Source organism: Neopsephotus bourkii, unplaced genomic scaffold (genome assembly GCF_033783945.1).
Source record: "Neopsephotus bourkii isolate Nb327-2 ecotype Australia unplaced genomic scaffold, CSIRO-AGI_Nbou_v1 NB_1760, whole genome shotgun sequence".
Taxonomy (NCBI): domain Eukaryota; kingdom Metazoa; phylum Chordata; class Aves; order Psittaciformes; family Psittacidae; genus Neopsephotus; species Neopsephotus bourkii.
The window spans coordinates 2,601,184-2,616,947 of NW_026902234.1; the positions used below are offsets into that span (position 1 = coordinate 2,601,184).

At 36.5% G+C, this 15,764-nt stretch overlaps 1 protein-coding gene across 1 annotated transcript in view; it reads left to right on the forward strand.

Moving 5' to 3' along the window:
* The window catches only part of TMEM131 (transmembrane protein 131), a 100,014-nt gene that overhangs the window by 34,170 nt on the left and 50,080 nt on the right, over nt 1-15,764 (forward strand). Inside the window, exons 3-4 of the mRNA XM_061377888.1 lie at nt 1,009-1,049; nt 8,207-8,275. Of these exons, the coding sequence (XP_061233872.1) occupies nt 1,009-1,049; nt 8,207-8,275 (110 nt within the window). The remainder of the gene's footprint in view (nt 1-1,008; nt 1,050-8,206; nt 8,276-15,764) is intronic.

Genomic DNA, 15,764 nt, shown 5'->3' on the forward strand with positions numbered 1-15,764 from the left:
ACTTAGATTTACAGTCCAGAGTTGATCCTTGAAATGAATAAAATATTCATGTCTGTGGACTAAATGATTTAATATTAGTAATTATAAAATTTCAAACAAGTGTCTCCAAAACCAAACCAAAATAAAAATTCCTCTAATTAGAAAGTCTATCTTTTAAGTAAAGATAATTTTTAAAAACCATTTTAAGAAAAAATACATTCATCTTATTAAAAAAAAGAAAATTAAGTATAATTAATTTGTAGTAAAAAATAATTGAAATAGAAATCAGTGAAGTGCTCAGCCAAGGGACTTGATTTTAGTTCTGAAATCAGATATGAAAAATTCCCATTCCCCATGCAAACAAATGACATCCTTATATTACAGGTGAACTGTGTCAGATCAGCCAAGGTGCACCATAGACTTTGTCATACTTGTAAGCTTTCTTCCTGCTCCCAAAAGATGAATATTCATCTTGACCATGAAATGGCCATGAGAGAAGGACTGAAATCCTCAGTTTGATCCGCAAATTCTGTGGATCAGGAGAACATTCCATATGCAGCCTTCTAAACCACTTAGAATTTCATAGGCAAGGGTAAACTAGCTGTAATTTCCTAGACAATGTAGTCACCTTGTTTTCAGGTCATGAACTGTAGTGTCCAGCAGAGTGGTAGTAAAGGTATGAATAATAGAGGGTAGAAGATGATTAGCAGGGAAGGAGATGACTTTTCCTAATCAAATGGCAGTTATAGTGTTCTTTGTTTTCTAGTTCATTAAATTACACCAGTGAGATAATTGCTTGACTTTTATTTGGTTTATATTCTTTTCTTTGTAATTTGGTTCTTACATCTATGCAGGGTTTTTCTTTTGCTTCTTACAATGTTAAAATTTCCTGGACATTTTTCCTCCTCTTTTTTTTTTTTTTTAAGTCGTTTGTTGGGTTGTTGTCCTGTCCCGTCCCTTCCGCCCCCCCCCCCAAAGTGTAATGCTGTCAGCATCTTAAATTTAACATTATTTTTTATTCTTTTACAGACTGAGACAACTATAGGCCTCAGTTCATATCAACAGAAGAGGTAAGCATGGTTTTCTGAAAGTTTAATACAGCCATCCTGTTGTGAGGTTTGTGGTAGTTTTAATAATGAAGTTTTAGTGTAATCAAGATAAAATACAAAGCATGTCATTTTTCAGTTATTTGTCTCATACACAGGAAATTTAAACTGAAAATATTTTTTAATATTGGACAGCCAAATCACTTCACATATGGGATAAGAAATGGAATGATTCTCTAGTTCACTTTGTAATATATACTGTAGAGTAATTCTGTGTAAAGAGGGGGCAGACTGAGACCTAGCTTGCAATTTATTTTGTCATTTTACTGAAGTTTTCTTGTGAAAGCAGTAGGTTTGTTGACCTGCTTCAAAAGTTCTTGGAGTCCTTCTGAAGGAAAACTTCATGATGTTACTTTCAATAGATTCTTCCCCCTTCCCATTGTGCCGCCTCTCCTTCCCCATGATCTAACCTGTTATCAAAGAACTCTACATATACAGTATCTGAGAAGAAAAAGAAGTAGCCTCTAATTTTTCGCTGGGAGCTCCTGAAATATTCCTGTGTATTTAGTGAATACATTGAGCAGTAATAGTGAAGATTGTTTCTTATACAATAGCATTCTGCAGACGACTCATGTAAAGCGTAGCTTGTTTTCAGTATATACAGCTAGCTTTTTTCACGGGCCTTATACTTCCCAGGAAATGTAGTAAAATGACCATTCTTTTTTCATTTCAGATGAGTGTATGTAAAGCTCTTATTTTACTATGCATACAGTTGCTTAAACATGGGCTTAAGAGCATTCTCTTTGCAACAAGTTTTGAGAAATCTCTGGAGGGGGAAAAAAGGCAATGTTTTTAATTTAAAAACCTTGATCCTGTTTGTATCGCTTGTCATCAATCTGTGCTGCTTTCTGATTAGATATAGACCTAAATCTTGCGAAGTAAATCTCCTGGATTGTATGAAAATACTGTAGACTTTGGCTTACCTAGTACCAGGTTTCTAAGTATGCTTGAAATTCAGGGTATCCAGGGGAAAGAGGGAACATGAAGGTGCTGAAGAATCTTAGGAGGATGTGGCAAGTCTTTCACTTCAAGGTGAAATTCAAACATAAGTTCACACTATTATGATAATGTTAAAGAGTTACTATGTATTGAAATAAGGCAATTACTTTATATTTTGATCTGAAGCTTGAAGCAGTTTGTGTATTATGGTAATGTGAATTTTGTCAAACTTGTGTTATATGAACTCTTCATTTGTTTTTTTAATTAAAAAGATTTATCTTGTTCTGCATAAAATTTGAAACTTTGTGCTGCTGTACCTTCCATGAACCCGTCTTCTTTCCCCTTACCCAGCAATGGAAGCTTCTCCCCACCCTTTAGGACTTCTGACCATTTATTTCTTCTTATCTGTGAAGTCTCTCAAATTAAACTTTCTACCTGGTGCTTTTACTAAACTATTTGATTTCTACTTGCATGTTAACATTGGATTAAGTAAGCAGAACATGCATTTCCCACACATAGTAACTTCTAAAGATGTATTAGTACTAGTTTCCCTATTAAGCAGTTACACATGCTATATATACACCTCCATGTGTGTAACTGTACTGTGATAGGATAATGAATTACCACATGTAAAGTTACCCTGCATTTAGAGTTATGTGAATTTAGTTTTCCTGGTTGCTGCAATCATATGCATCATAACATCTTGGTCATCATCTTGTAAGCCAAGTAGCTTAAACTAAGTGATTGTTGTATTCTCTTCCCTTTGATGGTTGACTTCTGGTCATTTGTAACTCACAAACAACATGAATCCTTTAAGAAGCTAGTTACTCCAGTTGTTGTTTGCTTGCCCTTCCTGCCAAAGATTCTCTTTTCCTGTGACAGAGAAAGTGGGTATGTAGGCCTGTGGCTCAGCTGCTGCAGTTTGTGGTCCAGTGACTTATTTTACCCTGCCAGTGATGATGGGTTTGTACGTGGATTGTAAACTGGAGCTGTAGTGCTGTGGGTATTTGTTTCCTTCTTCCAGACCTGCTAGAGGATTGCAGAATGGTAGGGGACACAGCTGTGGATAGGAGCTTAAACAGCTGTAGCTATGTGGTGCATAGAATCTGACTGATACTTGCAGTCAGGTTGCAAGTATCAAAACATGAACATAGGAATGGCAGTTGAACTTATGAAAACCACGATCACTGTATGTTATGTTTTGGGTAAAGTCAAACTTCCTGGAGATAGCTTAAACAGAATAGTATATTGTTTCAGTCATTGAGTCTCAGTGGCAGGAAGATAACTTTATTGGGACCTAGGGGTTATGTGTAATTTTTTTGTCTCCCAGGAAATAACTGAATTTGACAGTCCTTGAGAATGAGACTGAGGCCATGGATTAAATATGCTTCCTGGGTTTTTTCATTTTCATTTCTCATCTAAGATGATTTCTTTCTGTGTTCTAATAAAACACCAGTTTACAGATTTGAAATATCTCCAGGTTTGCCAAGGATGAATAGTCCATTGCACTTAAGAGCGCTAGCCTAGTTGGGGTTCAGTCGCAGTACGATAAAGGTCTGTATCACAAGAAGCCCTGTTGCAAAGTACATGCCTGATTTGCTGTCTCTTTCTCTCTCTCTGTTGGTATTGGTTTTGTATGGATCTTTCAAGTATTGTTCTAGGCGGTTTTGTTAGGTGTTTTTGGGGTTTTTTTGGGTTTTTGTTTGTTTCTGTTGTTTTTTTTTCTTTTTTTTTTCTAAAGGTGTTGCTAAAACCCCTAGGTTTCTGGTCCAGTGCTTAACTTCTCTGTATTTTTATTTCATTGTCCTTATTAGAAATTATAGTATCTGCTGCTTGGTATAACTTGGAGGTATTTCTTCCCTATCTAGAAAGTTTATTCAGTTCTTTGGTTTGCTTTTTAGCACTAATGGAAAGGAGAGAAATTAACTAGCAAATTAAACAGTTTTGTTCTTGCCCATGGTCATGTTACAGTGCATCTATTTAAGCTTCACCCTGTTCTTTCCCCACCCTTTCCCCAGACAGCCCCCTCAGGAAGTGTTAGCTTTGAAGTTTAGTGTTTGATATTATGTTTTTCCTGATACAGGCATAATGTTGGCATAACTGAGCCAACCACTAGCTGGGTGTAGTTTATGAAAAACCTTTGTTGCTAGTTGTTCATTCATCTGCAATTACAGCAGTGGCTACTGCCAGATACCAGAAAGGTGAAATGTTTTGTGGAAGTTCACTTTCTCACTGTGGCTGTGTTTAATACCCATATTTCTAAAATAATTCTGACTTTAAAAATGTAAACGTTTTCTCATGTATGCAGCTCAGCCTTATTTTTAAATATTAACAAGTCATGCATGCACTTGAAATATGATTGGTTACTTACTTTTTCTTAGCCAAAAATGATCTGTCTTTGAGGTGACTTTCAAGGACATTCTGACACAAAAAGTACCCACTGTGAAGTCTATTTGTCATTTTAAAAGTTCACATGGTTATTTTTAGACACACTTTTGGTTTACTTTGTGGCAATGGGAATAACATAGTGGTGGCTTTCTAAGAGTTTTTGTTGCTAAATAAGTTCTTTTTATTTATTGACAGTTTATTTGAGAGTTTAATGCTGTTGTCTTTATTTCTTGAGGACTTATGGCACAGGAGAGGAAATAAACCCCTTTAAACAACTAGTAATGTGGGAAAAATACATGTAGGGCAATGCTTAAATTTGAATTTTCCACAGTAGCAATTAAAGATGGTATAGATAAGATTGCACAAAGCACAGACATCCTCCAGAAATCCCAGAACAGCTAGAAAAGTAAAACAAGGATACAGAGAAACAGTTACTGCCCAGCTTTGCAGATATCTTTAAATATTATATTTTACAAGGATTTTCTTCATCTCAAATGTAGAGATGTGCATGGCTTATTTAAAATTGAGTGCCTGTGAGTACTTTGTAATAAGCAGGAAGACATTATAGAAATGCTGCAGAATGTCCTTAGAAGAAAATTTATGTCTCGGCACAGTTGGACATCAATATCACCTAAAGTCTTTCCAGGCATCGATATATTGACCATCTTTATAACTGCATCTGTGCTTAACCTCATTGAGACATGAAGCTGCACTTCAGTGAATTGCATCTGGTAGTAGTTTTCTTCTGAGTGATAGCAGTACAGTAGTTAATAGTTGAGGTAGATGCCCTCTAACTTGGATGACTGGATGGTATGGTGAGGGTAATGATTGGGTAATATGGTTTAGAGCGAGGAACTTGATGATCTTAAGGTCCCTTCCAACCCTAACTATTTTATGATTCTGTGATTCTATGTCAGGGACTGTTTGTAATTCACTCTTGAGTTGTTTTTGTTGTTTTGTTTTATTTTCTTAATCAGAATTCTCACTGAAGGGAAAAAGTGCTGGGACTATCTTAAATCCCTGCCAAGAACTAGTCATTACTGGAACTTCACAGGTCCAGATGACTTCTGGCCTGTTCTTGGTCTGCTGGAGCTTGTTGCAGATATTGGTAGTCCCTTCTCAGTTCAAATGCATCTTTTCCTTTTCATGTTGTTCTTGACTTTGAAAGTTAGAGAACTTGGAGGGGTAGGGAAAGAGCCATAGCTCTACATGCACACAATAGTAATTAACTTAAATGTCATTATGGTATATACTTGCCCTACCCATGGGTGTATCCAGCCTTCAGTGGGCAAGTGCCCAGCAGAGCAGACATTATCATCATTTGAAAGTCTCCTGCAAGTTGACTCATGTTGAGCTTTTCCATACGCAAAGTTTGGGAATCCCAGTATTGCTTGTTCCCATTTGAACCTTATTACAGTTGTTACTTTTATAATAGCAGATGGTATTCATTATGATATAACTGCTTTACCAACCTCATCCATTTAAAAATCCTGTGTTGCCTAAAAGGCTATCCAGGACAATATAGCTGAAAAAAATGTTGCTTGAACTTTTCACATATGTGAAGAATTGTGTAAGTCTTGATGGTTCAAGTTGGGTCAAGTTATTGTTGACTCTGTTTGAAATAAGGAACTTCATTATCACTTTTGTAAATATTGTCAATATTTCTGATAACTTTTGCATCAGTAATATGCCCTTTTACCAATCATTACAACAAAAAAGAGGTTCTGGCTCATTGTTCAGTTTTTAAATTGGGAAGGAATTGACAAAGCTATTTAAAAATCATTATCAAAGTAGGGTTGTTTCTGTTTAGTGTTATCTTGACAATGGAGGTATGTGATCTTTTTGTCCTTTTCTATTTAAAAAGGCATTAAAAACTGGACCCTAAACTTTGACATATGAGATGATCCTTTGAAGACTTACTACCAACATATTTTATCCTTTTATCACTATTAATATCATTTTCCAACTTTCTCCTATGTCCTGTGACTCTGTAGACTTCATTTTTTTGGGCACTTGTTCAGCAAAGCCTGAGAAAGTATCCACACAAGCTGCCTCTCATTCAACAACTGTTAACGAGTCACAGTAGCAATTAATAGCAGACATTGTAATTTTCTGTAGACCTGAATACCGTTCTTCTATTAGTGTGTATTACATCTTCATTTCTATTGTTTTGTGATATCTATATGCACACATGTATATACATACATATATAAGTTTGCACTAAAGCTGTCTGTAATATGCCTACTCTTGCCCCAATAGTGTTTTATTTATATTATCTGAATGAAGCTATTTTTAATGACTAATCTCTAAGTACTATTGAAGATGCTTGGACGTCCAAACTTAGAGAGCTGTAAATTGATCAGTATGCATAGATCTCCCTCTTACACATGTATTATACTTGAGATGTTACTATGTAGTTGTGGAGTACTAGAGTGAGTCAGTGAGACATAGTGTTTTTATAAAAAAAGCTGTTGATTTGTTGTAGTGTTGTTGTTGCCCAGATCTGTGCTGTTAGAGAATGCAGCTAAGATTTCATACCCTATTCTTAAATTTCTACTCCTGTAAATAGCTTCCTTGTTGAAGTAGTTCTGGAATATAGAAAGACATCTGAATTTGAGCAATAATTAGTTTTACTGGAAGTATGCTGGATGGAATTATAGTGATTGAATTCATGGCCTCAGCTACATGTGCCTGTTTGAGGGTATCTTCCATCTCCTGGTTTCTCCCTCACTTGAGACAGAACTGGGTGGTTCTGTTGCCCTGGCTGGATTTGTGAAGCGGCTCTGCTTGCCTGGGACATGTGGCTGCAGCCTGTCTTTGGGCGTCTAGGATTTAATAGTCAGAAAACAAAGGTCTGAAACAAATATTCTACACAAAAGCATTTAAGGAAAAAAAGAAAGCCATTGGTCTTGAGCAATTCTTTAGCCTTTCCTGTTTATTTCTTTCATGTTATTGTCTCCATGTTTTATGTTTCATTGCAAGGATATGATTTCTACTCAGGCCAAAATAAAGTGTTCCTGAATTATGGAGATACTTAAGTGTGATCACAGTCGCATCATTCTGAATAAGAAAATGTTTCAGTCAATGAAACTGCTTTGTACTTGTTCTTGTAACTTACATTGTGGGTTATTGATTGTGCTCTATGTAACTGAACTTATAAACTAAGCAATAGCAGAGAATGTTTCCAGACTCTTTGCTGCCTTCTCTGCTGGATTGTGGTATTTTAGTCTTCATCAACTAACATTCTCCTAGAATGCTTGCAGTGGGAGGTTAGTATAGGCAAATTAAAGGAATGTTGTTAGAGAAGAGTCGCTGTCTTCTGGAGATTGTTTCTAACAGTATAGACATGGGTTGTTTTCTTCCATGTGGCCTCAGTACCATCAGACGGATCCAGGATTATGTACTAGTATAGATGTAGCTGGATGTGCACGTAAATTACTGTTACACATTGAAGAAGATGTTTGGATGTTGCTATGAAAGATGATATTAATCTACTTAGCTTACTGTTTCACTTAGCCCTTACTGTATAGAGGAAAACTAACACTTCAGTTATGTCCATTTCCAAGATATGTACTCTTGCATAATCTTACTTGGAGACATCACATAACCGTGTAAGTGGCTGGTAAAATTAAGGTATTCTGACTGGACAAGTTTGTCAGGCTGCTTCTTCTTTTAAATTAGTTGTTCTGTTATTAGTATTAATGTTTTACTAAGAAAGGGCAATTTGAGATCAAAAGGGAGCAAAAATGTGTAATTTAACAGTATCTGTTACAGCATTTTAATTTTTCTTGCAGTGTATCCCTATATCGGGGAAATTGCCGACCTCTCCGGTTTGAGCCACCGATGCTGGATTTCCATGAACAGTAAGTTGAAGCCTTTTGATCTCTTTGGTTAGACAAATAGAAAAAAAATCTCAAGAGCATTTAACCTGACAGAGAAGGCTGTATACACAAATTGCATTGATAGATTATCTGTAAGTGTAGCTGACCAACTTGTTGCAGAGAGCTGGTGTACTCAGTCTTAAACATCATGTAGCGACTTACAAGTTGCCATGCTTTTGGTAGTGTAAGTACTTGTACTTACTTTTAGGTACCTGTACAGCTGCTCTGCATAGTGGAAAGCGTTATAAGTGTAGAACTTAACGTACTGAGGTAAGATTACCTTTCTGCTTGTACATAACCTATGTCAGCATCTACTCTAGTGTGTCCATTTTACCATTGCTTTGGTGGCAAAAAAGCTGTCAGTGCATCTGCAGTAATTAGGGAAGTAATGTAGGCTTATGAAAACACAGCCTCAAGGAGAACAGCCTCCAAGAACCCAGCTCCATGCTCCACCTTGCAGCTGGTTGCTGCAAGGTTATAGATTACAAATCACACTGGTGAGTGCAGTACAAACTTATACTTGTAAAGCTGTTTGGTCTTTTTTAGATTTACTGTAACCTTACATATCGATTTGGTTTTAAGTAATTTTAAATTATAAAGGTTTTCAGTTTGTGGTAATCGCAGAATTTGACACTTGAAATGTATTATATACACCTTTTTCTACTGTTAATAAAGTGTTTTGTTGATGTGCTCTGAAATACCTTGCTTTGCTGTCATCCTTAGTTTGTGTGTTAATCTGAAGAAAGCCGCATTTGCTTCTTTGCTTTGTGGGCTTCCAAAGATGCATTTTTTTAATTTTCTTGCTAAATATAGATCCCAGGCACTATCATAAATACTTCAAGCTGTTCTTCATTATATTTTGACTTTTAATATAAACTGTGCTTGTCAGAGCTGAAAGCATTGAAAAGAGGGTGTAGACCTACTGCGCTGCTAAAGTAGTGCAGATTGTTTTAGGAAGGGTTCTGTGCAATAAATACAGAAGTGTACTGGGGGATTGCTGCCTTTTATCCATTAAAATAGGAAACCTGTATGTAAGATCCTGGTTCATTATGTTTGTTTTTTCTGACAGTAGATGCTAATTAATGTGTTTGTTATACTTTAGGTTATAATCTTGAGCAGAGATCATATTCTGATTTATTAAAACTTCTGTAAGATGTCAGAAACAGTTTTAGAAAAGGTCTAGATATGAAGCTCCAAAGTTCAGTTTAAAATCTGTACTTTGGCATTTAACTAAAAATGAACCAACTCTGAGAAATGCTGAGTAACTCAACCTTATGGTGGGAACAAACTGTAGGTGCCAAGCACCTTGGAAGTTAAATGATGCAGATTTAAGCTTTCAGCTCTTTTGCCTTTTAAAATAGGCAGGGTTTTCACATTCAAATTCTGTTTCTTCTTTCTTTGTTAATAATGGATTTTAGGAAAAGCAGAAAATGCATATTTAGTTTCTGAATAAATATTGCACCTAAATGGTGTTTTGTTAATAGGTAGCATGCAAAAATTACCAGAGCAAGCTTGTTCAAAGTTCATGTTTATGCATGTATCATTCCTAGGCTAAAGAAAGTTGCAATATTTAATTTCATTTGTAAGCTAACCCATTCTTCCTGTGACATTTCTGGTCTGCTAAATGTGTGGGTTTAATCAGATGTTTCAAAAACATGCCAACTTGAGCAGGAATAGTATTAAAAGTTACTTTATCTGTGGATTTCCAAAAATCAAAATCAGAATTAAGTTGATAAATAGATTCTGTAGACATGCTTCCTGTGTTCCAGGTGGAGATGAGATTACAGTGGCCTTATACCTCCTAGTTTGTAGTTGCTTTTTTTCTCTCTTTTTTTTCTCTAATGCTGTTTTAATATAAAAAAAATGCTACCATATTCTACCACTTTGAAGGCAGGCCAGGTAATTTTACGTTTATCAAAGGAAATGTATGCCGTATGTTAGGATATGTAAATCTTTAGCTCACTTGAAGAGATCGCAAATGTTCTCTGTATACATAAAGCCTCTGGGAATGAGGTGGAGCAGAGGCAGGTTCTCCCATATCACTGCTCCAGGGGGCTGCTTGGAGTAAGTGGAATACTGATTTGGTTATTTAATATGAAAGCTGCTTGCCTGTGTTTCTGAAGCAATACCAGTCTTCCCCTGGAGCAAATTCTGCCACGTTAGCTATCAGAGATTTGGGGCTTTAAAGAAAATGAATATGCATAAATCCCTCCACTCAAAAGTAGCTCCACAACTGACTCCCTTTATTCTTACTTGCTTTTTGTTCCTTGTAATCTCTTCTGGTCTTTTACTCTGTTCTGCTATTAAATGGGAATGAAATAAATGAGGTGGTCTTAACACATAGACAGCCATTAAGTTGTCTTCCATAGCTTTGGGAGTTGGCTGCTCTGTGGCTGTTTTGGCAGAACAGTCTACCTATATGGCTTCCTGTGTTTAAGACAAGTCTTCCCATTTGAGCTCTTGCAAGTGTCACATCTGGGTGAAGACTAAAGAATACTGTTGCAAGGCATTTTGTATTCAGTTCTTGTACCTGCTTTGTGGGATACCTTGAATCTTCATAGACTGGGTACATTGTGTTCATCTGTGATAATTCAGCTCTGACTATATCAAAAGTAAACTTGTGAAATCTTCACAATAGATTTTTTGTGGAAGTAGATTTCGGTAATGGAGCACTTGGATGTTGTGTATTTTAGGTTACTAACATAAGCTAGAACTGCTTACTGTAAAAATTTAGAAATGTGGAATTCTTTTTAAGATGAAGTTGACATCTTACCCCTGCTTCATAGAAGTGATTGGCAATGTATGAAATTACACTTTTAGCAAAAGTGATATTTTAATCCTTGATCAACATACGTTTCTGTGGTGAACAGAGGTTCTTGCCTCACTCAATTTGAGCAAGGTCCCATTCTGCAAAGTTTTCTCATTGGTAGGACAGTATTCTGAAAATCTGACTTTCACTTCTCTGTTGATAAACAGTCTCACCTTGTATTTCCTTTGCAGTGTTTTTCTCCGGGTATTTTTATAATGTTTTCATGCTTGTTTGTGAGCTCTAGTATATGTCAGGATGTTCTGTGAAGGCTTGAGCAGGCCTTGAAAGCAGTTTCTTGGAAATGTTCAAATATCTGTGACCTTCTTGCAGGTCTTCAGAACTGTGCAAGAACTATGTTACTTGAAGTAACATAACGTTAGCATAAGTTTAGCTAATTATCCTAAACTTATGTTAACTTACGTTCTTCAGGAACTCTGATCTCTTTAACAGTAAGTAGTGGAGAATTTTAGCAACTAGAGTGTTCATCCAGTTCACTAGGGTTGGTAGCTTTCAAACAATTACATTAAAAGGTGAAAGGACCTCTGAAGTATCTATAATGTGCCAAAGGTTTGCACACTACAATTGATACACATCTAATGTGTGAGAGTGGTTGGAATTTTTAAAAAATGTTACAAAATCAAGTTTTCGTTTCCATTGGAGCTTGTTAAATGCAAGAAACTGTTGACAGTAAATTGACGTTTAGTCCAGATTCTACCCCCTGGTTTTGTTAGCATATCATGATAGACTGCAAAATGCTGGCAAAGGAAATAATAGTTTATTACACTCTTCAGTTCATTCAAATCACAGTTGACAACATGATTGGTTAAAACTCTATTACTAGTGTTTTGTAGATGGGGTTTTGCTAACTGTTTGGAAGAGGTATGATTTGTTGTATGTAATCTAAGTTAGATTCCTAACTTAAAATGGGGCATTTGAGCTGTTAAAAGAACTTTATTTGTTTGTTAAAAGCCAGTGAAGTCTGGAAGCTGGGAAACAATTGGTTTAGAGGCTAGTACATGTAGGAAAACAAACCCTTTCTATTTTCTTTTGCTTTTTGAAGTTCAAGGTGCATTTAAATTCTCAAACTTAGATGATTCAGTTGCTTCTTTAATTGAAGTCAGAGTAACTTGTCTATGTCACTCAACCAGTGATGCATACAATGCTCATGTGAAACAGGAAGAATGCTCTAGTCACTAATTCTCTAGTGCAGGGACTAGCATTGTCTTCAGAATGGGGGTACAAAAGGCATTCCCTTTTAGTCTCTAGAGATGAAACCTTGCAAGACCAGCTCATTTCATTTCATTAACAGTAGCTGGATACACTACAAGTCAACACCCAAATTCTTATTGTTGGAACTGACTCCCTCTGATCTTCTGACTGGAGAAGCATCTGCATTGGTTCAGGAAGCTCTCAAGCTGCATGTATTTAGAGGCTGGGAAAATTTTCTGGGCACCTGACTTAGTATGCTTTTCACATTACCCTTTTGTCTTCTAGGTATCTGCTTTTCTCTCCTGTCTGACACTGGATACTGGTTTAACCCATGTGAACTTTTATGCGGTGCGACAACTGATCTTACAATTGTTTCAGGAGTTGCTAAAGATTCTAAAAGAAGAAAATACTTAGGGGAAGACATATTTGTTAAGCTCTCAAATTCATTAGGAGTTTTATCTGAAATAAATCTTGAGCATATTTATCTGTATTCCCAGCATAACAAAATCTAAGCAGGAAGCTTTTGGTTGACTTCAGTTGTCTCTCCAGTTTCATTAGAAAGGAGGTGGAAGAGAAAGAATTTATCTGCTGAATTTGTATCTCTTGCTTTTCAGTAATAGATTTGTATCAGTTTTCATAAATTAAGTGAGCATTTTACAGAGGTGTCTATATGCAGACACTGGTTTCCTATGTTAAAAGAGTCTATCAATCCCTAAAGCAGCAATGAATTCTGTGACAAGGACATGCTGACAGTACACTGCAGCTACTAACTCAGACTTCAGAAAGACTTGAGTTGCATCAGTAAAGAACATTAATGCAGGCTTTTTTACCCATTTGAACAGGCACCTCACCCTTGTTAATTACCATCTTCTCATTTAGGTTGTGGTATCTTGGTTTTTATCAGCGTAGGTGGACCTAGCATTATGCAGGGACAAAAAGATCAGGAGCAAAATCTTACATGCTTTGACAGTTCGTATTTGCCTGGAGGTGTGTGTCTGTTCCAGTTTCTTGCAATGAAAAGTGCTAACTGAGAGTGCTCCAGGAAATTCTGCTGTAAAATTTGGCACCACATAACGCTATACTTGTGCAGATCATTGCAGCTTGATAATCCACAGCCTGGAGAAGCATCCTGTATGTGGTTATTGCTTGGGATGTAGGTTCATAAGGGTGTCTGGTGCACAGTGCTCTACCTGGATTTTACCATGTCTGGTGGCAGAAAGAATAAGCAACATAATTCCTTTTTACGGACTTCTGCCTTTATCACCTATAATGATACTGTGGTGGTCTAGTGTGGAATCTGAAATTAGTGAACTGTTGCATTTGCTGGTTCCTTACTAGTTGTTTTTATAGGCTTTAGCCTCTCAAATATATTGTCTTGTATTTCCTTCTTTTTCTTACCAGGAAACCATGAGGGCTGTAAGAGATTCTTAATATTTGAAGCATTTCCTGGTATGGAGTTTTACTTCCAAACTGCCTTTCTGGCAGCAACAGTCTGGCACTTAACTATTACAGAATCATTCAACATGGGGTTCTTGGCTTTGTGGTATTTCATACATTATGCAGCAGAAAAGTGTCACTTCAGTCAACTCTGATCCTAGGTTTTCAGTACAGAACTGGTTCTCTGTAGAGACAACAGGCGATGTGCACTGATCATGTATTTTGTTCACATGTAATACAGAGCTTAAAATCTACCTCATCTTCTCTCACTTCCTGCTGTTGTGGTTGGTGGGAACTGCTCTGCTCGATTTCTTTCCATTTTTTTGTTGTGTTGGTAGAATCAGAGAGAACTTGTTTAAGGCATGACCGCTTTCTATAAATGATGACTAATATCCCCCTGTATACTTGTAACAGATATGAGTACTTTTATGGCTTAGACTGCGTGTTTTGTACAGGTTTTAAAAGGTAATGATTAAAATGGTTGTCTTAAATACTTGTTAAGTTAGAGAAGTAAAAATAAGATTTGTTTTTGATGGTGAAAGAAGGAGCAAGAACAAGGATTTGCTGATGGAGACATGAAATTAGGAGGACTCAGCAAGCAAAGCTGATATAATTACAGTTGTAGAGTGCATATATAGTCTCCTGTGAGTGACGATACAATTTACTGAAGGTTAATAATTGTGTCTTTGAATTAATATCATGGTCTTTAGTATCTATCTCTTTAGCCCACCTTTCATAAGTAGCAGGTCCTGTCTCTTAACTGCAGTCGCTTTTTAAATTGTGGTATAGTTTGATTACTGTTACTAGATCCTCATTCAATGCAACCTCTAATTTACAGTAAATGTATGTTGCTCTATCTGTTGAGACACATCTCCCCCCGCCTTCCCCTCCAAGTTGTAGAAATGTGCAACTACAGTAGTGCTTATTAATTTCGCGTGTTAAAGTTAACTGAGGATGGCAGAAAAACTGCTTGTTATTGGTCATCATCGCTTCAGGTACTACAGATAGCAATTCTCATCAATAGATTTGCAGTCCTTGCAATGTTCGGAGCAGGTGACATGGGGGGGAATGCTATGTGGAGTGTGTCTAGAAAGTTAAGAGCTAAATGTTTTGGATTCCAAAATTTAATTTGAAGCGAATTATAATCTACATGCTTTAGCGGTGTTTTAGTGCTGATGCTTAACAAGTGTTAAAAGGAATGGAAAACATTCTGAAGAGACACTGGTCTGAAAAATAATTGGTGAAACTGAGGAATTTATTGGCACCTCAGCTATTGTAAGCAAAGAGAAACAAGCCTAATGCTTGTGTGGAATAAACTGTTATCAAGGCCAGGTTGGACGAGGCCTTGGGTGATATGGTTTAGAGTGAGGTGTCCCTGCCCATGGCAGGGGGGTTGGAACTTGATGATCTTAAGGTCCTTTCCAACCCTAACTATTCTATGATTCTATGTCTTGTTACTGAAAATGCATGCTGCTGTTCAACTGTTTTGACTTCTGTGTTTTAGGCAACTTAAATTCTAGAATTTCTCTCAAGCATTTCTTTTTCTTAAGATACAGATTCAAATGCAATATAAAAAAATACTTATTGCTGCACATGTCTCTGTACTTAATTCTGTAGATCACAAGATACAATTCCTGAAAAGTTCTAGGTTTGGGGTAAGACTACTTACATAGTCTTATCAGGAAAAAAACCCAGTCTGGTTAGACTTTTGCTTTTGCCTAGGGTGTGTTCTGTTTATTTTAAGTTCCTTTGTGAACCTTTCTTAAGATAATTATTTAGAAGTTCTAGCACAGGTATAGTATACTTCGCCTTTCCTGGTTCTGAAGTAAAAACCTGAAAAATAGAATTTCATTTTGGGTAAGAGCCATTTCAGTGGGTGATAAAGTGTTGGGTAAGCCTTCAGGAAAAGTCATCAGCAAAATAATGGAAAAGACGTTTACTAAGTAATTCTTCAAGGTAGAATTTACAGATGCTACTTGAAAAAAAACAAAAAACATTTAATGCGAAGTTTACTGG